The sequence below is a fragment of the Streptopelia decaocto genome, assembly GCF_964273445.1.
Source record: "Streptopelia decaocto genome assembly, chromosome: 2".
In the NCBI taxonomy this organism is placed as follows: Eukaryota; Metazoa; Chordata; class Aves; order Columbiformes; family Columbidae; genus Streptopelia; species Streptopelia decaocto.
This window is the reverse complement of record NC_138655.1, coordinates 8,830,271-8,853,815: the sequence shown is the minus strand read 5'-3', so window position 1 is coordinate 8,853,815 and position 23,545 is coordinate 8,830,271. Positions and strand designations below refer to the sequence as shown.

Genomic DNA, 23,545 nt, shown 5'->3' with positions numbered 1-23,545 from the left:
GTGGTGCAGAGGGAGTCCTTCCAAAGTTTAATAACTATGTTTTAAACTAATATAACCTATGCTTAAGCAAAGTTGCTCTGGCAAGGAACTGATCCTGTAACACCGCAGTCTTTGCTTCACTCAGAGGTGGCAAACATGAAGAAATGAGCAGAAGCACTCAGCACCATCAATGCAGATGGACATAGGCTCGCTGGAGGAGCAGGATGCCCAGTAATAGTGGGAGCCAGGGGCCCAGCAAACTGGGAATGGATGATAGACCATGGTGAGCTGAGCCAAGAAGGGTCCAGCTCTGTTTCAGGGGATAAAGGCTGCCCTGTAAATGGAGCCTGAAAGGATGAAAGTCTGGTTTGGGTTTTGTCTTCTACTCAATCTTTAATAATACCCCTTATTACTCAGCCAAAACCAACAACAGCCATTAAAAAATACCCACTCTTGTTCATTGCCATCAGCTTTCACAGAAAGCAAAAATGCCCGTTTTCTGGGACCAGCTTATTCTGCTGCTTGACCTGCCTTTGCTATGCTCAGCTTTAATTTTTTTTTCTTTAACAATTTCACAGTAGGGCTCTATTTTCCAGATCTCAAACAAACAGCAGGGTGCACGCTGAACAATAGTGAAGAGTTTGGCAGCACACAGGTTCCTTGTCTGTGCCAGAAAAGCTTCTCTGATGGCCCCGAGTTCCTCTTTCCCCCCCTCTGCCAGTGGCTGACATCAGGGAAAGAGAAAATACAATTGAAAGCCATCAAGAGTAATGTCCTGTTTATTTTCCCGCTAACAGAATTATTTTCAGGACATCTCAGAAATCAAAAATGGGAATGAAAGAAAAGGGATGCAGGAAAATCAGAACAAGCACACATTGGGATTTCATTAGCTGCTAGTAGAGAAGAGACTAGAATCAGGACCAAAATGCAGGTCAGGGACAGGATAAATGAAGCTGTACATATGTCATGTGTCCTTGTTTACCCTTCTGGGAGAAGACCATAAAGAGCTGGAGAGGTTTCTGTGCCAGAAGCAGGACGACATAATCTGTTCATTATGTTTGTGACCATATTCCAGTTTAGTTATTGCTGGCCCCTATAGCTGCATGGGACCCATTCTAGAGCAGTGCTGGCATGAGCATGGATTTACCAGGGTAAAAAAAAAGAGGAGATTTGAGCTCCTCATGGGCCGTGGGTGCTGCTGTTTGCCCTTGTGTCAAACGATGAGGTTGTGCAGCTGCACAGCTTCTTTCTCGCTATTAGGGTGAAGTTATACAAAGTGGAAGAGCCAGTCTGGCATCTCCTGGCTGCTGAAAGGTGCAGGTCTCACTACCTCGCTTTCCACCTCTTCTGCTTCCCTGCCCATAGTTGCAGCTGTACTGTCCCTTTCTCCTGCACCAGCTGTAGCTGTGTGTGGATGCAAAGGGGGAAAAATAAGTATATGCGCTCTAGGCTTTACCAGCTTCTGTAAAAAGAATTTATTTTTTTGTTCAGTAAGACTTCTGGGTTAAAACATTCGTCTTTAACTCTTAACAGTGAAGATTCTGGACTGTTCTTGTTCAGTAAAACCGCTCTGAGTTAAAACCTGCTTCTTTATCTCTTAAAAGGCAGGTTGTTAGGATGCTGAGCTTTCTTAAGAAGCACAGAGCAGCAGGACACACAGACTACCCAGCACAGGGTTAGTGAGGTGTGCTGTGTAACATGGTCTTCTTGTGTCAGCAGGGTCTTCTTGTCCAAATGCTGCCAGAGATGCTCAGTCCTTCTTCCAGGCTTTCAGTCATTTCTGGGGAGTTCAAGGGTTCTCTCTGTTTTGTGCAGGCCAGGAGAAATGAGGAGGGACACCCATATGATGAGGTGTGGCGTGAGGAAGATGGACCAGTGTGTATCCAGGCATGGTTTGCAAAGTGGAAATCAGAGGCTGAGTACGCTGCTTCTGACCATTTTGTCTCTGGACAACCTCTGCCCACTCCTGCCTGGAAGATGTGCCTCTTCTGGTAACCACCACCTCAGGGTAACAGGTTACGCTGTTTCCACTGCTCTAATTGCAACTCCCATCTCTGCAATTACAACTGCTGTAAGTGACATGGATCAATAACAAACTGATGAGCAAGAGCTTTTCCTGAGGCTACTGCATTGAGCAGAGGATGAAGAACAGAGCAGGGGGCTTTCCAGCTTTCACTACCTCCTATCAAGCCAAGGCCAGTGACAACCCAATATCAGGCACAAGCCCTCTCGCTGGGGTTCCTGCCTGCTCCCCTCTGAGCCTGGCAGCAACCTGAGCTGGCCATGCTGTTGATGATGGGGAAGAGAAGATACAGGGACAGGATGTTGGACCTATCACCTCCTCCTGATGCCAGACTGATATAGGCCATGGATTTAATTGGGGGTGGGTTCATGGGCAGGATGAGGGATTTGATCTCTCTCTATTTCCCTTCCCCAGGCCAGTTCAGGAATGTCTTACCACAGCTAACTGTGCTATGAAATGAACAGACAGTTTTCCAAGAGAAGTAGTTCTTTCCATAGGAAAGAGTGAATGAAGCCGTGAAATTATATTTCTATCCTTTAATACATCATCAAGACCCACACCTCAACTAACCTTTTAACCTGGACAAGCTACATTACTAATCAGTGTATTGTGAACTCCCTTCCCTTACCCATTCCCATTTCGATAGGGACTGCATTTGTGGTATCTTTTTCCTTCTACATCTATTTTCCATCATAAATCATTTTCCATTGTTCCAGTTCAACCACCCAGTGGAAAAGCAAACATGCACAGGCTTTGATTTTCATCTCTCTTGTTAGTAAAGGAGAAATGCAAAACCTGGTCTCTGAGCCAAAGATAACAGTAGATGGCCAACATCTGCTCTACTGTGGGGAGGAAGGGTGATGGTGATGGTAAAGAACACAGAGAAGGCTCTACCTGTCCGTGGCAGAAATAGCCTTTCCCGCTGCTCAGGAGAACATTGGTGGGATTTGGGTTTGAGCTGCCTCAGGTTGGGCCTAAACTGGTAAATAAAACAAAGCACAGGCTGAAACCCTGTCCCACAGTTGTCCCTTCTGCTTAGCTTGCACATTTGCTGGCCTGGTTTTGGGGGCCATTCCCACGAGGCAGCAACTGGTACATGGGGTTAAATGCAGGTGGCTGGGTGGATGAGAGCTGTGCTGTCTCACTGCAACAACAGTAGAGAGAGGCCCGTGACTTCTGTTTGCTGTCATGGACATCACCTGCAGTCCTAATCTAAACCCACTAAAGAGAACAGAAAGATCTCCTGGTGGCTTCAGTAGTCTCTGTGTCATGTCCTAAACTGAATTCAGGCCAACACGGGATCAGACCAACTTCACATAAGCAGCTTTAGGCTGATGTCAGTGGAGCTGGTGATACGAATTTTCAATAGCGGGGTTAACGTTGCAGGGTGAGGGCCTCCTGAAAGCCAAGTCTGCACGACTTATATCAGGTCTACAAATTTATAACCGTGAGCATGACACAGCCCAGTCAAGGTAAGTGTTAGAAGTGTGGCCTGGGTAATAGTTAATGACTGACCTACACAGCAAGAATAAATTATTGTAGCATGAAATCTGTTGACCCCATGCTTAAAGCAGCCTTACTGTACTCTCCCTCCACAGATAAGGAATCTTTCAAAAGGGAATGGAACTTCATAAATCATTAATTTTTTCCAAGGAAAATTTTCACTGTGCTCCAGTGCTTTTTGCTACATTATAAAAGCAGGTGGTTTTTATTTTTCTCCAACTTTCAAAATTCTTCCACTACTCCCAAATGTTTGAAAGGGGGTAAAAAAAGATTGGGACAATGTTTAGAAAAAAAAAATCAAGCCTGAAGTATAGGTGGATATTTGATGTGTAAATACATGTATATGTCTATATGTCTCTATATATATTAGGTGTAAGATAATTTTGAAAATTATCTTGTCATAAATGCCATTTCTTGGTTATTCTTGGTAATACAGTGGACATATTAAATACTTACCTAGCCTGTATATCTTGGGGATAGGAATTGTTTTTTTGTTCTGAGTCTAGAATGTCCTGGTAGTGAGGACAGACACTACAGTACTGAAGCTCCTGGATACTTCTGCTACGGCAACAAGGACTCACCATATCACTATCATTTTAGTGACAAGTCACGACCCCACTGCATGCCATTATGTGATATGATTTTTATGAACCTGTTGAGATACAGCAAAAAGCCTGACTGGCAGACAGGTTTTTCTGGTTATTTTCTTCATGGCTACTGATTAGATCAAAACTCTCTGATAAGGCCCAGACTCTCCTGTGTTAAGCACTATACAGAGGTGTAACAAAAAACAAGCTCAAAGAGTTGAGGGGAAAGGATGCCAGGGTATGGACTGGTGTAAACTGATGTAGCTTTGACCTCTGGGAGATGGAGCTGATCTACATTCACTGAGAACATGGCCAACTAATAACATGCTGCCTTGAGCTCTGCACTAAGTGGGTTTGCAGAGCTGATGAGTTTATTTTGTTTAGGGAGTCGTTTTAGGTGTGCTGTATTGCAAAGGAGAGGAGGGTCTGAAGGAGGTTGTTACCAAAGGAACTGAATGCCCGAGACACAAAGAGCTAAAGCTGTTCTGTACCAGCCATGAGGCAAACCCTCGCTGCTGAAAGCACAGTAACATTTCTGTCCTTCCTGAGAAATGCAGCCTCTCCCAAAACAGCTGGATGCCAGGGAATCTTTGCTGATAGCTTTAAAGAAATCTTTCTGTCTTCTTTTCAAAACTCTGCAAATTCTGCTGGTTTACCAGATCCACTTCACTCCTGGGGTGTCACACTGTCCAGACATAACCCCTTCCTAGAAGCTTTGGCTGAAAGTGCTCTCCGAAGGTTTCTAATCCAAGTGGGAAGCTCCTGTGCTGGATCAGATCAGTCGTGGCTTTGTCTAGCCAAGTCTCGGTGCCTTTCAAGGACAGAGGTCCCATTTCTTCTCTTGATTGACCTATTAACTTCTCACCCTCCAAACGAGAAAGACATTTTTCCTAATCATAGAATCATTTCAGCTGGAAGAGACCCTCAGGAGCATCGAGTTCAATCATAATCTAACCTAACTCTAGCACTCAACCATGTCCCTAAGAACCTCATCTAAACACCTTTTAAACACAGTACTTGGGGCATACAAGAGATACAGATTCAGGTGCTAAGCAGCACGGGAATGCTCAGTCAGTTGGAGAGAACTCGTCCTCAGCAGTGGAGGTGAGGCCACCTCCAGGAGATGAACTGTCAGCAGTGCTGATGTAGCCACAGGGATGAAGAGTGTGTTATTCATGGGAAGGTGTCTTGAACTGGTGAATTGAGCCTTAGTATCCTTTCCGTTAACATGAAGGAAGCATTGGCCCAAGAGCTTGGCCTTACTCTTTCAAATGAAGGTGAGCATGATCGTCACAATGCACCCCATCTCCTCCTAAATGCAAGTGACCTGGGGTGGGGTTATTCTCAGTAGTTATACACTCAGAAGGGAAAAGTCCAATTGCAAACCTCAGCACATCCTTTCCCTACCTGCTCTGGGATTTTGCTACTCATGGGCTATGAGTAAATACAAGTTACCACACCACTTAGAAAAACTGAAAGCTCAACAAAGCAATAGTGACTACAGCATCTGTGAGCCAGGCTGGTGAATTTTGCCCCAGCATGTAATCCTGCAACACCCGTGGTCAGTCATTGGGATCTGGTCAATGAGATGGGAGATACTGGGCTTGGTGAAGGACCTCACACACATGTTAGAGATGGGCAAAGAATGAGAATCACAAATAAAAACTCTTCAGCTCAAAATGATGAGGGGACTATGGAGGTATTCATCAGAACAAGGGAAGTGGAACAATTGTTCACTGTACTGATATTATAATATTGAAACCCAGGGGCCTAATGAAGTGTTAGGCTAGGAAATTTAAAACCGGAGGCAGTAGCTGTTCGAATAACACAATTTTAAATTGGGGCTCTTACTGCCACAGGCCCCGGGAAGAGTCCATCTCCACACGAGGTATGTCTTTCCCACACGTGCTGAAAGTGCTGCAGCAGGTCACCCTGTTTTGTGAGTTTCTCTGGCTTAGCACAAGCATCTCCTCCCACAAGGCGGGTGGGAGGCAGCTCTGCATCCATGCGGGGGGACGATGGGCAATGCCAGTGCCAATGCCCCAGCCAGCATTGTGCCCTGGAGCACTTGGGACGGGTGTGCTCTCCTCTGCAGCAGACAGGCAATGGGACTTGGTGTTGTCACCCAGCAGAGCCATCCCAGAGTACAAACCAGGAACCAGGACCCTGTGGTCCCTGCCCAATGCTCTGCCAAGTGGACCCCTCTGTTCCTCTCTGCCTTGGCTGTGGAGCACTGCTGAGGCATGAGCACATGCTCTGCTGGCAGGCAGCAGCCAGATAAGGCTTCTGCTTTCATTGAACCCAGCTAATTAGTTTGCAGCATTGATTGCTTTTTACAATATATTTGCCCCTCATTTACCATCTGGGTGCTACAACTGAGAACAAACAAATGCAAAACTACACAAGTTGATTACATTGGTAGCACAACATACAAGTCCTGTTAGAAACAACTGAGTTGCCTTTATGATCCACAAAGGGCATTTTCATCTGCTATAACTAAAGACTTTTACAACCCCAACTAAAAAGATTTGAGCATTACCACACAGCCAGGAGTCCTGAAGATTTGTCTCTGGTCAGGAAATTAAGTTTCAAAGGAAGAATAACTTTTTTTTGTTTAAAATTTTCAGTTATGAGCATTTCTAAAGGGTCAGTGCAGAAGACAACACACACATAGCTGAGAGTGTCACCCCATTTCAAAGCAGGAAAGGAAAACTGCTTGGCTGACAACACTGGTGTAAACTCTCAGGGTATGAAGCTTTGCAGCACTTCTCCCATCTCATGCTTCCCCATGCCTTTCATGGCCAGCGGGCTCCTGCATTTAGTTCTAATCCAGAGGCCAAAATGCATAGATTTAGCAAATAAATCCCAAGCCTTATAGCTATGAAGATGTAGTAGTGTCAGCAGGTAACGAGCTCTAAGCTGGTGATGAGACACACTAGTATAAGAGAGCTGCATGCTCCAGAAGCCACAATATAACTCATGGGAACAGGAAAACAGCACACTCTAGTGGGGAAATTATTAAGATCGGTTAGAAAACAAATCACTGCACAGAGTGCTCTATGTGAAAGTAGCTGTTGCTTCATATCTCTATCCAGTGTTTCACCTCCCTTCCTTGTGCATCTCCAGTCATACCCATTAGCCCATGGATGGGGATGATACCTTCGAGGCTGTTCCACCTACTGTCATCCCACTTGAGCTGATTTATTTTTCAGGAGCCAGAACTGGGTCCTCTCCTCCTGGCTTGCTGAGTGTGTTTAGCACATCACATGTACACTCGTGACAAGGCATCAGGACCGGTTATAGCAGGGCAAGGAGGACAGTTGGGTCAGTGATGCCGATGGCAAGGTGCCCCGTTAACAACGTAATTAGATGGTTCCTTCTCTCTCTCTCCCTTTCACCATCACTCAGTGGAAAACTCCATCTCCATTAAGAAGAAGAACTCATTACTAAACAGAGACACTAATCAGATATTAGTTGTAACCATTAATGAAAAAGCTAATGAGGTGCTGAGATCCCCAGTGCTGACTGAAATGAGTTAATCACATCTCACTGCTCAGAGACCCATTAATCAGCGTACATGTTTCCCATTCCTTTGCTTATTACAGGAAATAAAAACATTGTTCCAGCTTCATTTACTTGTGTCTGCTGGATCTCTCTGCTAAACTGCAAAGTCATGTAGCTGTGGGCCAGTGTTGTGGTTTAACCCCAGCTGGCAACTAAGCACCATGCAGCCACTCGTTCATTCCCCTGGTGGGACGGGGGAGAAAACCAGAGGATAAAAGCGAGAAAATTTGCAGGTTGGGTTAAAGACAGTTTAATAGGTAAAGCAAAAGCCATGCATGCAAGCAAAGCAAAACAAGGAATTTGTTCACTACTTCCCATCAGCAAGCAGGTGTTCAGCCATCTCCAAGACAGCCAGGCTCGATCACATGTAATGTTTACTGGAGAAGACAAACAACATCACTCCAAATGTCCCCCCTTCCTTCTTCCCAAAGCTTTATTTGCTGAGCATGATGTCACATAGTATGGAATATCCCTTTGATCAGTTGGGGTCAAGTGTCCCAGCTGTGTCCCCTCCTAACTTCTTCTGCACCCCCAGCCTACTCGTGGGTGGGGTGGTGTGACAAGCAGAGGCCTGGATGGTGTGTAAGCACTGCTGAGCAATAACAAAAACATTCCTGTGTTATCAACACCGTTTTCAGCACAAACCCCAAACATAGCCACATATTAGCTATATGCAGAAAATTAACTCTGTCCCAGCCAAAACCCGCACAGCCAGACTTGGAACCAGTAACAAGCAACGAAGTTCTCTTAGCCCCTCGAGAAGACACCACAGAGGACTATTACTTGTGGGATGGCACACACCTTCAGGGAAGGAAGCGCTGTAGTGACCCAGGGAGGGAAGCAAACACCATGCGCACAGCCACATCAAACAGTGATTTCTCATTGCCTCTGGCTGTTGGTTTAAAATATTACTCCAGCTTCTACAGTGACAAGAACTGAACTGTCCCCACTGCCCTGGATGCACTCCTCCTGAAGAAACTCCTAGGTTTTTCTGTTCGGATCATGTCATTCCTGCTAGTGTTGGGTTGTAATCTCACCTGATTGCTAAAGCGTTGTTGATATTGCCTGCTCCCAGATGTCAGGAAAGGTCTTAGCACCTCTTGAATCCATGGATTTCTTTAAGTCTCTGGTTTATTTCAGTCTCACTGGAATGGAGTTAATTTCATAGCAGTCAATAGGATGCTGTGGTTTGGATTGATGGCTAAAACATTGCTGACAACACACCAGATTTCTGGCTGTTGCTGAACAGTGTCTGCACAGTGTCAAAGCCTTCTCCGTTTCTCACTTTGCCCCCATCCAGCAACTAGGCTGGGGTAGGCAAGAATTTGGGAGGGGACACAGATGGGACAACTGACCTGAATTAGCAGATGGATATTCCTTCCCATGTAATGTAACCTTGGCAATAAACTGGGATGGAAGAAGAAGGAGATGTAGGGCTGCATTCCAAGGTGGCTGTTACTCAGTCACTAGTTGGACATTTGTCTGCTGGTGGGAGGTGGGGCATGATTGATTGCTTTTACATAGCTCCTTTTTTCTTCTTCCTTTACTGATTGAACTTATCTTGACCCACAAGTTCTCTTGCTTTTGCTCTTCCTAATCTCTCCCACATCCCACTTGGCTGAGGGGAAGGGAGCGAGTGACTTCATGGCTGTGTAGCTGCTGGCTCACAACCCACAACAACGTTAATTGCCCCAAAGCATCACCAGCCTGATTCATTCCTGGCCCACCTACTTTGGCAGATCAAATAAATAGTTAAAAAACTACTTCATTTCTAAAGGTTTTCTAGAAGCTCAATCCACTTTATTTTTATTTAGCCATTTTTGATCTTTACTTCTGTATTTTATTTTATTTTATTTTATTTTATTTTATTTTATTTTATTTTATTTTATTTTATTTTATTTTATTTTATTTTATTTTATTTTATTTTATTTTATTTTATTTTATTTTATTTTATTTTATTTTATTTTATTTTATTATTTCCTTATCTACCTATTCAAATTGACCCCTCAAAGGACAGAGCCTGTCAGCTTGCAGAACTTCTCTCCACCGCCAATAATTTGTTGTGCCCATTGATGAACTGTTGGTTACCAGTCACTCCCATGACTCTGCCTGTGATTCCACCAGAAACTGAGGCTTCTGATGAGGCAAAAGCTCTGTGCCTCATCAGCATCCTGGGGAGCTTGGCCAAACATACCTACTCTCTGAGCGTGAGGATGTGTTATATAAAATCCTCCTACACTCAAAGGAGAAATAGGAGTGGAAATCACTCTTTCCATTATTTTCTACCATATGATAGCTACTTAGTCATGTGCACAGGCTGAACACATGATGTGGGTGCAAAATGGAAATGTTTCGAATCACAGCTCAAGTATGGCCAGTCCATTCAAACACCCCGTCCCAGACTGCAGGTTTGGGGCAGGGCTGGGTGAGCAATGTGCAGCTCCTCTGGATGGTGACAGCTCTTTGAGTCTAGCCCCAGAGAAGCAAGGAGGGGAACACAAAAATCCATATGGGCAGACCCTGCCATAAAGGGGCTCCGTGATGGAACACTTGATTTGGAGACTCAGGGGTCAGTACTGGGGCCAGTATTATTCAATATATTCATTAACAATTTAGACGAGGGAATAGAGTGTACTATCAGCAAGTTTGCTGATGACACTAAGCTGGGAGGAGTGGCTGACACGCCAGAAGGCTGTGCTGCCATCCAGAGACCTGGACAGGCTGGAGAGTTGGGCGGGGAATAACCTAATGAAATTTAACAAGGGAAAGTGTAGAGTCCTGCATCTGGGCAGGAACAACCCCAGGTTCCAGTAGAGGTTGGGAAATTACATATTAGAGAGCAGTGTAGGGGAAAGGGACCTGGGGGTCCTGGTGGACAACAGGATGACCATGAGCCAGCACTGTGCCCTTGTGGCCAGGAAGGCCAATGGCATCCTGGGGTGTATTAGAAGGGGGGTGGTTAGTAGATCGAGAGAGGTTCTCCTTCCCCTCTACTCCACCCTGGTGAGACCACATCTGGAATATTGTGTCCAGTTCTGGGCCCCTCAGTTCAAGAAGGACAGGAAACTGCTGGAGAGAGTCCAGCGCAGGGCAACAATGATGATTAAGGGAGTGGAGCATCTCCCGTGTGAGGAAAGACTGAGGGAGCTGGGTCTCTTTAGTTTGGAGGAGACTGAGGGGTGACCTTATTAATGTTTATAAATATATAAAGGGTGAGTGCTACGAGGATGGAGCCAGGCTCTTCTCGGTGGCAAACAATGATAGGACAAGGGGTAATGGGATCAAGCTGGAACACAAGAGGTTCCACTTAAATTTGAGAAAAAACTTCTTCTCAGTGAGGGTGACAGACACTGGAACAGGCTGCCCAGGGGGGTTGTGGAGTCTCCTTCTCTGGAGACATTCAAAACCCGCCTGGACATGTTCCTGTGTGACCTCACCTAGGTGTTCCTGCTCCAGCAGGGGGATTGGACTAGATGATCTTTTGAGGTCCCTTCCAATCCCAAACATACTGTGATACTGTGTGACTTGCTTGGGGTATCCTTGGAGGAACATCATGGTGCTGCAGGATGCAGTGTTAGTGGCATAGGCCAGGATGCTTTTCTTACTGACTTTTTGTCTGGGTGGACAGGGAGGCAGCTGGTAATTGCTGTGTAACTCTGGCCTCTCTGATTATTTGGCAAAAGTAACTATTCTGGAAAACGTCCTGTCTTAGCAGGAGTGTGTCACAGATCAGACCAAATTCCCATATGGATCTATTTGTATTCTGCCAAAGAAACTAAGAAATAAAGCAACATGCTACATTCTGTGTAGGAGAAAATTAAAGTGAAAACACAGAGATTTACCTCTGCATAAAAGTACCTAACCTTGGAGAACTTTTCATGGTGTGAACAACATTTTATTTCATATTGCCTGAAGACAACAAAATGTTATAAGATCTGAAAGTCTGTAGGAAAGACAAGTGAAAACAGAAATTTTAAACATGGCAAGGGACTCCCTTGCCTTTTCATTTGTTTGGTTTAGTTGCTATCCTGAACGTAAGCCACCAAAGGAATCCATGCCATGAACAGGAGCCATATTGTTCCCCTGTGGGTACTTTCTTTCTTCATTTGATGGTACAAGCAAAGTCCTTTGTCCAATTCCTGTGGTCGGTCCATCTGTCTGGATGTTGCTGTTGTCACTGCTGCATGTCTTACTGGTCCCAGGCGGTCTTTAGACTGTGTTTTTTATTCAAACTAATTTCCCGACAAAATCATTTCAGACCTGGAAGCTGCATTTAGTGCACTTCTCCTGAGTGGAAATGAAGCCAAATGAAAAATTATTTTCAAGAGCAACCTGTTCCCCGGTGTTACTTTGCTTTGCTGAGGATGACAGAGGAGCAAACGCTTTGCATCTCCTCTGCACAGTGACAAGCATGAAGCTACAAAGCCACTGTGAAGGACAGTCCCATTCCATAGCCATCCCAGGTTAGCACCGCTGTTTTCCCTGTTTGAAACAATTCTGTGACCAGCCTGATTATAGAAACTCTGGGCAGAAAACAGGCTTGGGGACCTGAAGTGACTGGGATAGCTCCTCAGACATCTGCACCTCTACTTCCCACCCATTTACAACAAGTGCGATACTGACCACACTGTATCCATTAGGGGTAGTTAATATCTCGCTGATGCAGCTTGTTTAGAACCTGGCTTGAAAAGCAAAGTATGAAGTAACTCCTGAGAGCTTGGTCCTCTGAAGGTCTCACTGCAGAGCAGCTCTTACTGTGACCATCAGACCATTGCCTATATCTGAACAGGAGCTTCCTGAGCTGCCTTGTGATGACTTCTTGAGCTCCCACCACTAAGCAATGAGGCTGAATAAATTTCAGTGGGAAATTTGCATCATTGCTAGCCTGTGTATCTCATTCCCTTAAACAACAAATAGAAATGGCACATAAGGAAACTGAGCAGCTTATGAGGTCCACAAGAAATAGCTAAGGTGGAGTCTCCCCAAGTAAAACCATGGTCACGCAGATGAGGTGGTGTGGCATGCTGAAGGGACAGATGCTGACACCAGCTCCCACTGAGGGCTGTGCTTGTAACATCAAAGATGTCCATCTACTAGATTGGGTTGTCCTAATGGACAGCCTAGGCCATCCATGACTAAAGTGCTCGTGTGGCCATAGCAGCTAAATTTGGCTCTTGAAATAGGGACCTAGGATGGATCCTTAGCATCTCTCCTGTGATAGGAGCCAGGTCTGTAAGAACCAGAGAACAGTTGTGTTGAATGTCTTCTCAAGTCATTGATTTCTGAGTCTGCCAAATTTCCCTTATGTATCACCTAAATACAGCATGGATCCATCAGGAGATGACAGGCATGTAAAGTTTGTTTCTTCTCCAGAGAGGCCTACAGCTGCCATAAGTGAAGCAGTGTGATGCCCATGACCACAAGCTTTCCAGCAGTCTGAAGCACACACTCCTCTGCTGGTATCACCCAAGGGATGGATGAGAAGGCAGTGGAATAAGGCTTGATTACAATGCTATGTGACAGAGAAGGTTCTAGGAGCTAAAAGAAATATTGTGGGAAGAAGCGTGCACACGGAGAAACACCTTTGATTACAATAAAAAATTTATTTTGATTCATATCATACTGAAAAATTAAATAAATAAAAGGTCAAAGAATGATTGAGACTCCCCACCATCAGAGAAAAAAAATTATTATCATAGTCAATCATGTAGTCAAAGAAAAATAGGAACAAAATCTGGTCATGGGAGAGAAAAAAGTGCTCAAGAGATTTGGCTTTGGTAAAAAACATAACACACACTCAAGGAGTGCTTCAGAGACTTTGAAGTGGTGGCAAATACAGTTCAAGAGTTTGAAGCCTTGACATGTTGCTATATGTTTTCCTTTGTTGTTCCTTTGAACAAAACAAACCCATAAAGTTTCTAGCAGGAACACAGTCTTCAACATTGACAGTGGGAATTAATTCTTCCCTCAACATCATCTGTTGGTATCTCCTTATCCTGAAGGTATTTGAGCGAGCAGCAAAATTGTGGAGAAACTGAGACAAAGATCTAATACAACAGTCATTTGCCTAAAGGACTCTAGAAAATGTTCCTCTGGAATAGAAATGTGATAGCACAGACTATCACTCATCCTACAATTGAAGAGGACCACTCTGCTCTTCTCATGCTCTGAAAAATGGACACCAGTGGTACACAGTTACTGCTTGCTGTCACCAAGAAAATTAGATGGGATTTGCAGCTTGTTCCATGATGAAGACACTAAATCTATCCATGACAGTATAAGCCACAATGTTTCATATCTGCTGTCAGAAGCAGAATATTCAGGGGAAAATGGGAAATTTAATTTCGACAACCAAAGGAAGCTTGCAGAACAATATGGGCTAGAAGATAGCTGATATTTTTTGCCACTTTCTTTGAGCCCAAACTGACACATGATAAAAAGAAATTCAATGGGATTTGGGTACCAAACCACCATGAGTTTTCTTCCAAGTGATGACAGAAGAATGACTGAAAGAGCAACTAAGTGTTTCTAAATTAACGAGAAAAAAAAAAAAATTAAAATATTTGAAGCTTATGATCAAAGAAGTATCTCCAAAATCTAGCCACAGGGTGAAGAAAGCATTGGGATCTTCCATAGAGTCTTTTTTCCCTCTTACAGTTGCTTTGCTTGTATTACTGTGATATCGCACCAGAACCATATTGATTAACAAAAGTTGAAACAGTAAGAATGCTTCAAACAAACAAATGAGCATGTTTCAGGTAGAAATGTTTCATTCTTTTACAAAGGACATGTAGAAGACAGTAAGGCCATTGAATTTGCTGTGCCTGTGATATCCAGGTGAGTTCTGCTGGCCACCTTGCTCAGAAAGGGCTTCTTGACATGAGAGAGGATCATGAACAGGTCTAAGTATGACGATTTAAAAGTTCCGCCCTTTCCATATTGCTAAACTGAAGGGTCACATGTGTACAGCAAAGGGAGCTCAGTTCCCCACACAGATGTTTGGCATCCTCCTCTCTTTATACACTGTGAGTCCAGTAACACTCATGCAGGTAAAGCAGTTCATGTTGGTGAATAGTACTGTGGCCCAAAATATCACCTGACCGTGCCTCTTTTGCCATGAATTGCTGCCTTAAAGGGGAGCTCACAGTTAATAACTGGCACGGAAAGACAAGGGGATAAATTTTGGACTGAAGCACATCACTGAGCGAAGGGCGAGGCTTTTGCTCAGCTCAAATACTCATCAGCTTGGATTTGCTGCCACAACTGGTGCAAGAAAGACGAATCATTTAGCTGATGATTTCGAAATTGCCACAAACCTCAATCATCATGATCTATTAAAAATGAAATAGGACATTTTTTCAAAGCCTGATCCGAAGTCCCTTGAAGTCTGCGGCAAGAACTCCATTGGTTTCACCAGAGCTCAAAATGGGACAATAATCCATTAATCTTATTTTCATGATATCAGGAAGAAAAATAAAACTGTTCTCCATTCTTCAGCACCTGAACATTGTTCTTGGATTCATACTTTATCTGTCCTTGGAGATTAAATGTGCTAATTCCAGCAAAAATCTGTGGATATAAAATCTTCACTGTCACTTCCCTCCTCTCACTGCCTAGAGGTACTGACATAATACTCTCATTCCTCCAGAGATGCACATAATTTTGAAGTCTGACTTACACTGTAGGATCAGCTTGCCTAGATTGTGTCCTTGTAGATGCTGCTATAGGGCAAAAGATTCCTTTTGTATGACTAGCTAATATCCAACCCATAATAGTTCTTCTATTTCAAATAAAGACTTTGCAAAGAGTTACCATTTTCTAAATTTGTAAAAAAATAAGAGGAAACGTTTCCTTGGAACTTTTGGATATTTTCCCATAAAAAAAGGTAAAAGTTACCTTTAAAAATTAGTATTGTTTGTGTTTGCTCAAATACAATATAGGAGCTGTTATTATTGGTTTTGACTACAAAAGTATACCACATGGAGGCTACACTTTGGTTAATTTTTCCCCCTTTTATAAAAAAGTTTAATTTAGGGTTTGTCATCTTTAAAAAAAAATCACGTCTGTTGCACAAATATAAAGGCACATATAAATGACTGAAAGAAAAAAGTCCACTTTGCAACCTTAAACTGATTAAATGAAAATAAACATTCCAGAGTATTTTCCACCAAAAAGAAAAAAATCATATATAACCAAACAAGACAAACAAACAAGTGGCTAAAAAGGCCATTTTTTTGCTGGAGTTTTCAGTATTGTTTTCTCTCTCATTATGGCTGTATAGGAAGCAATATTAAATAATATACGATCAGAGATGATTTGATACATATTTTCTAGACACTATCAATGCGGAATGAAGCAATGGCTGAAAAATGTACTACTCCAGGCAACTTCATCACGTTTTTGCTTAATACAGCATGAAACCAGAAATAATAAATGAAATAGAAGAGACAGTTCAAAAAGATCAACAGCAGAAGTGAATTCATTTCTTTGAGGTAATCCTTACTATGGTGTTCAGAGCTGCCCTAGCTGGTCTTACGTCCCAGAAGTTGTTTTGACTCCTCTTCAAGGATCTCCTGCCTTATTTGAGGAAAGAACAGACACACAAACAGCGGTTCCCGTGCCCAGCTTTCCCCTAATAGCAACAGGCAGATCGTTCATCAGTAATTCAGAAATCAAGCCATAGAGCCAAAGCAGAGATTCATTTATTCCCACAACTGATTGGTAGATCCCAGGTATCTGGACACTGGAAATCACGTGCAGTGTGGAAGTTGGTCCTTGGCCGAGCTCCCTGCGGTGACCATTGAAGCAGTGAGATGCTCCGAATCCACCGCAGATTCACACGTTCAAACCTGGCTGGTGCCTAGATCATCTTCATTGGGCTTCGTTCTGCCGCATGTTGGAAACTGCAGCCCCCACTTCTCTCTGTGGTCAGGGTCATCTGCCCTTGAAAAAATTGATTTTTTCAATGGAGGCAAGAGTCAAAGTTACGTTGAACTCAAAATCCCCATCATGGACACCTGTCTTCCGGAAAGCCCCAGCTGAACCATTGTTTTCCCAGTAATGATGCCAGTGCCCTCTGCTGTCTGCTCCAAAACCATACACATTCACCTAGGAAGTAAGAGAGAAATAGTGTTATAGCCTGGAAAGCAACTGGTCTTCATCTGAAATGTTGAAGAATCTCTCTTGATTCTCCTATAGGCAGCAGGACCTCGGTGGTGACCCAAGCTATTCTGCTGCATAGCATGATGCAACCACAGAATAATGGCCCAAGGCCTCCTCAAGAGACACTACATCCTAAGCTATTCTGAGAACACCCCCATACCTGAACCCAGACAGAAAAGGAAATTTCTATACATGAATTCTTGTTTGGCAATTATGAAAAACACATTCCTGTCCCCTAAGCATGATCCTTGACCTCAGGAGGTCAGTGGTTTGGGATGGAAATCTCTTATTTAGCTGGTTAGGGCCACAAAGACTGGAAAAATTTTGGTTTTGCTTCTAGTCTTTCAAATGATGACCCATGCCAATCCTCACTTACATGCTTAATTATAGGACATCTGCAGTCACTTCAGAGTCAGATGGACCTTATGTTCTTTGTGTGTATACTCCTATGGCCTTTCCCAATAGGTCATTTGACAATGGCTATGTCTGTCTTCTCTGGTTGTAAAGGTCCAAACATAACAGTTGACTTATTTAAACTGAGAGTGGCCATATGGCTGGTTTTGAATGGGTTATAGCCCACAAAACAAGTGTCCTAACCCACCCACACCATGATCAACCAAAATATGAGGTTGTTTTAAACTGGTTTTGGTAATGTCAAAGCCTGGCTCATTGCCTGCTCACCAGAAAACAGGCTTCACCCAACCCACCCACCCTATCTGCCTTGGCTATGGTACAGTTTCTGTCAGCATCATTAAGAGCATTTCTATCACTTCTTCAGTCAAAACAGGCCTAGGTGACAGAAAGATCTCTTTCATCATCAGACCTGTATCCAGGACAGGGATTTTACCAGTATAGTGATATTTATCCCCCATGCTGACAAGCTCAGGCTTGCAGGATTTTGTAGAACTGATCTGGCCTTACACTAACTAGCCAAGTTTCCTGTCACGTAGGAGCATCTCACATCACTCAAGCCAGGGAATTTTCTCAAGTAACTGCTGGAGCAGTGACATTTATCACAACCTACTGTATAAATCCACAAGCTTGAGTTTGAAAAGAGACCATCTGCACTCCCCAAATTGGCTAATGCAAGAGATGATCATTGAAGTTCTGCAGATGGGATCATGTTTAAGATATCCGAATGGAGGTGCCTGAACGTCCATTAGTCAGTGGTGATTCACGCAGCACAGTCGCTGGAACCCAGGGAGCAATACTGCTCTCCTAATGTCTTATCATGCAGTTGATTTGCCCCACTGATTAGACAGATAAGACCTCACTGCAGTAGCCCAAACATAAGTGCCATTTGAGATGTCCTTGGGTACTCAATACATGTATTTAAGGCAGGCGGATGTCACACAAAGCCAAGAGTTTCAAACTTTTCTGGCCTGGCAGATGGAGGCAGAATCACAGAATTGACTGAGTTGGAAAAGACCTCAGAGATCATCAAGTTCAACCCTTGGTCCAACTCCAGTCCATTGACTAGATCATGGCACAAAGTGCCATGTCCAATCTCAGTTTAAAAACCTCCAGGGACGGCGAGTCCACCACCTCCCTGGGCAGCCATTCCAATGCCTGACCACTCTCTCTGGAAAGAATTTCTTTCTAGTATCCAGCCTAAATTTCCCCTGGCAGAGTTTAAGCCCATGCCCCTTGTCCTATTGCTGACTGCCTGGGAGAAGAGACCAATCCCCACCTGGCTAGAACTTCCCTTCAGGTAGTCCTAGAGAGTGATGAGGTCACCTCTAAGCCTCCTCTTCTCCAGTCTAAACAACCCCAGCTCCCTCAGCCTCTCTCCATAGGTATGCCCAGAAGGCATGCCCAGGGCAACACCAATGGCTCTAGGTGCCTAAACAGTGAGACAAAATGTAATTTGGGATTCTACTAACAAAATGGGCACTGACACCATCCATATTTATATGCCTTTGAAAGCCAAGTGGAATCTCACTATTTTTGTTTAATTACATTCCCCCCAAAAGCGTCTTAAACCCTACAACTTGCTGACATGAAAAAAATCACTGTCAGTATTTGCATGTTACTGAGGACTCTGTATCTGTTTGAAGAAGCAAATGGTAGAGAAAATGGAGAGAGGGAAATAAAGGCTGAGTGGCCAGGGCATGTTCCTGGCACTTCAGTGTAAAATGTTCTGATTTTTTATCCATAAACGCAAACACAGACCTCATCGCATACGTGGAGTGCAAATATCAAAGACAGAAGGCCCGTGGAGGGGTATCTCCCATGATGCTGGAGCCAATTTTCATAGACGTATTTCATAAAAGCTGGATTGTAAATGAGGATCTAGGCAAAATTGGAGAGAAAGACTCATTAATAAAATACCCTGGGAAAAAAAAAAAAAAACAACAAACAACAAACCAACAGTAGCCTGTCATCCCTAAAGGACACTTGGGTAAGGGAGGAAGGGAAAAAGGAATAATATTTATTCCCTGAGGGCAGGTGAAAGGGAAAAATAAAGTCCCAGAGCTAAGCGCATTCAAGGATATTTCCCACATGCAATTACACATAAATATTCCTTCTTTGGTCTTGATATCCCACCTGCTTACAGTAATGTAAATCCTGCATGATTCTTACTGAAACCAATGGGCATGAAAAGGCACATGCTGGAAGAAAATTGTGCATTCAGCTCCCCCTGTAGTGTCCTGCTGTTACATAGGTGAGCTCTGGGGAGTTGGAGGCCTGAGCAAGGCAAGTATAAGATTCCATCTGAGATTTGATAGAATCATAGAATCATTTAGGTTGGAAAACACCCTTAAGATCATTAAGTCCAACTGTAATTTGTGCAGAAACGTAGGAGCATATTCTGCACAATACGCTGACCATGCCTTAGTATCGCTATAGGTACAGATCTGAGGAAATGAGAGGTCAGGAGTAAACTATCAGGAAGCTTATCAGGTTGCATGAGCTGCATTTCTTCCATTTCCCAAACATGCTATTTTTCTATGCTGTTTTGTTTTGTTTGTTTGTTTTTTAAAGATGTAAATAGTACTTGGTTATCACCTGGGGAAATTGTGAGGCCATCTAATGGAGACAGAGTGCTTAAGATCAGACCTGAGTGCACAGTAAATCCTAGGACTGGTGGGAGCTGTTGGTTTCAACCACCTTCTCTCAATCAGGCAAAGAGAGGCTTTTCCCTCCATGCTGCGTTTGTAATTAGAGTGACTGGTTAGCTGCAGGGCTTTTCCTTTTACGAAGTCAGAGGTTAATTGCTGATATTGTATCTGTGTGTAATCGCTTCTCACAGGGTGTTTTGCAATGCATGACGTGGGAAGAAATACAAGCTTCTCGTCTCTGTGCTCAGGAAGCTGCTGCAAATCACCAGCCGTACCCTGGGCTGGTGCTACTCAAGTGTGACGTGAGTTTAACAACCTGCCATAGTGCATCTCACAAGGTTTTTGCAGAGGTTAATGTGTTTCTCACACCAGGTAGGGATGAGCTAAGTGATTATTTAATAGCCCCAAAGGTCCACAGCTAATGCTGGTTAAAGACCTCATCTGAAGCCTTCGGCAAAACCTGGCCTCCTGAATGAAGGACATATGCTTTAATCTTTAATTTTAATGCTCTGGGGCTAACACACATTACTAACCCTTGAGACATTAGAAGCCTGAGCTCCTCTGAAAATCAGCCTCTCCAAAGGCTGAGAGAATGAGACATTTTGCTGGAAGGCTTGTGGAAGAGGAAACATCTTTTACCTTTCTCTACATAGCCTGCCTTGGTTATGTCCCCAAACCATGCAGCTACAGAAGACAAAAGTCTTTGCACAGTGGCTAAAGTTGCAACATTGGAATGACTATCCTGCCCCATGGGAAACCCTGCCTCCAGTAGGACACATCTATTAGACCACAGTAAACTTCGGCAATGAGCCTAGTCTCAAGGCTTGTTTAATTGGGTGCAGACAGTTATTACAACTGTGGGCTAGGAACCTTCTCCAAGAGCCATCGATACCATCTTGAATTCTCCCCTGACTTGAAAACACACAGTGTTGTTTAGAATTCATTCAGCTCTTTATTCCAAGGAACTGAGCTCGGAGTGAGAAACATCCCTGGTGTTCAAATAGTCAAATTATATTCAAAGAACCCCAAAGGCTTTCCACAGCTCAAAGTGCCATTACATCCAAATAACTGCAACGGATGGGAACAGCAGAACTGCTGTGGATGGTGAACACAATTGGCCAACAGTGAACCTTAAATCTCCCTGAGCAGTAAGAGAGGAAGCAACACGACCTTCGGAACAGTGATAATGCTCTGGTATAGTCACAAGAATAGTTTCTTTCCAACCTCAGCTATTTAGCGTTTGATCTATGTCCTGAAGGGCACACAGGGGCTAAACCTTTAGTTCACCTGAGCCTTGTGAAGTGTGTGTTCTGGTTGTAGTTTTTATGAATATCAAGGGGTTCCCTGGATTCTTGCAGTCTTCCAAAGTGGCAAAAGACCTACAAGTAGATTAGCAGAACAAGTTCACAAATCAGCATCACTCACCTTTTCTTTTTTGACTTTGATTTTCCGTGGAACTGGAACATATGTGCTGTTAGAAGAAAAAATTAACACCAAGATTAGAAGAAGTCGAATATGTTAATATTTTCCTGTACTTCCAAAGACAGAATATTCTTCATGTACAGAAATAATTTCAAATTATTTGAAAGCAATATATTCAAGCAATTGTTGGAAAATGAGGCTGCAATTAAGTAATGCAGCATAAAAAAGAACTGAGGTGTCACTGAAGCAAGTTTATAGGAAGCCATTATGTTTTTAAATTTTCAAGTTAATTATTGACAGCAGGACACCAAAGATTTAGTTCACAATATATTGTAAAGTCAATATTATACGGAGCCCACGACTTCTTGGCCCGTGCCTGTTGCAGTCTTTGCGCTTTGAAGAAGGAAAGGGCTTTCCATTTAGTTTCATGGCAAAAAAACCTTTTCCCACCAGGGGGAGACTTTTCCCCTCCTAATACTTGTAGCTACCGCATGATTTCCAGAGAAGGTGGTAGTAGAGTTCGTAATTTCTGTTCTTATGTGTAATTCTGGCATTCCCAGTACACAGCCCCTCACCAGCAAGCTATCCCCTCCTCCTCAGGGGGATGCTGAAGGCTTCCTGCAGTTCCCAGCATAAAACTTCCAAGTCAGACCTTATGACTGGATCAAAATCACGAGTCATGTCTTGAAAACAAAAAGATCTTTTCTTCCCCGTATCTCATGCACAGTGCAGGCGGGCATTGCACAGCTCATCACGAGTGCTGTAAAAATCATAAATCTCCCTGACTTTGTTTCAAGTAAGAAAATTCTGAACTGGCCTTGTAGCTGGACTATATTCCCAAATACACTTTGCATACTTTTTAGACGGGTTGTGATAAATCACCAAAACCTTCCATTAATTCAATCTAAATGTTTTTACTTGTGAGGGTTTTTTTGTTTGTTTTGATTTTTGTAGTTTATTTGTTGTTTGTTTGGGTTTTTTTGTTTGTTCATGGTTGGTTGTTCGGGCTGGTTTTCTTTGTTTTCTTGTTAACAACAAGGTTCCTGTGATTAAAGTTTTACTTCTTTTTGAACCACGGATCATCAGCACTTCGAAACATTTGTCTAAGTCTTCCCAGACCAGTGGTGACCTAGCAATGTCCTCATCTCCTTAGGTATCTCCTTTTGCAAAACCAAGCGGAGATACATGAAGATTTTTCACTGTAGAGATTCCTGGAAGACTCGGAGAAGTCAAGTTAAGGCACGTAGGCTAAATATATGACTGATGAGGTCCTGAAGGTTTTCTGTCCCAGAAAGCTTTCCTAAGTCTTTTCTGGGACAATGCTCAGTCTTAGAAAAGCCACTTTGAAATAGGACATCCATCAGTCAAATGGGACATGTCCGAATCATTCAGCTATCAATTCGAGCCAATATTAAGGCCATCTACAGTTTGGCTTTTCTTCAGAACCATAATACAGGATGCTTATCTTTTTTAACTGAGTATTTATTCTCTTCTAAAATACCAAATTTCAGATTTTTTTTTTTTTAATTTGATGCCTTCTCCCCTTTACAAATGTACAGTCAACAATTCCCCTATACACTGTATCTGATATTGTGTGTTTAAGACATGCTCCTAGGTTTATTCTGTTAGCCTAAAAATTTTATTAAATGCATTATAATTTGTGAGCTTATGATTTTCTGGTTTTATTGCTCCAGTATGTGCCAGGTTATTAATTATGCAAATTCCCTGCTCTGAGTATGGCAAAAGCCTTAAAATACTGGCATTTCTTCCATGGGGTTAAATTCTCACACAGTAATTTATACCAGATGCTTACCAAGCCCGTGTATACAATCTAATTACAAATATGTAATATGTCCTGTAATTTATTAAGCAAAGATGTTTTTCCTTACATGTGCTGTGACTGCCTCGTAGTCAACCACTTATATCTTCCTGACAGGCTAAGGGGCTTACTCAACTTTACTGCTGCAACCCACTTGCTGCCACTTCTGAAGGTAAATACTCCACAAAAAATAGTGAATGGCTTTGCAATCTGGGCACAGAGCACTGACAGCGCTGGAAATATGGATGGGTGACAATGGCAACAACTGGTCCTCTGTGGGCACCTCTTCCTAGCACAAGGATGGATTTGATAAAGAGGTAGCAAGAGGTTTCAGTCAACTAAAGGCAGCTGGGAGCTTTCCATTGCTTCTGATAGGGTTTGCTTCTAGGCTTAACAGCAGACTATCTCAACCTTTTTTATCAAA

General features: G+C 43.2%; 1 protein-coding gene across 1 annotated transcript in view; it reads right to left on the bottom strand.

Annotated features, from left to right (window-relative positions):
- Positions 1-13,220: 13,220 nt before the first annotated feature.
- ST3GAL1 (ST3 beta-galactoside alpha-2,3-sialyltransferase 1) overlaps positions 13,221-23,545 on the bottom strand; it is a 77,012-nt gene continuing 66,687 nt past the window's right edge. Inside the window, exons 5-7 of the mRNA XM_082045959.1 lie at positions 21,306-21,351; positions 18,991-19,110; positions 13,221-16,764 (exon numbers count right to left, since the gene is read on the bottom strand). Coding sequence (XP_081902085.1) covers positions 16,591-16,764; positions 18,991-19,110; positions 21,306-21,351 — 340 coding nt within the window. The 3' untranslated portion in view covers positions 13,221-16,590. The remainder of the gene's footprint in view (positions 16,765-18,990; positions 19,111-21,305; positions 21,352-23,545) is intronic.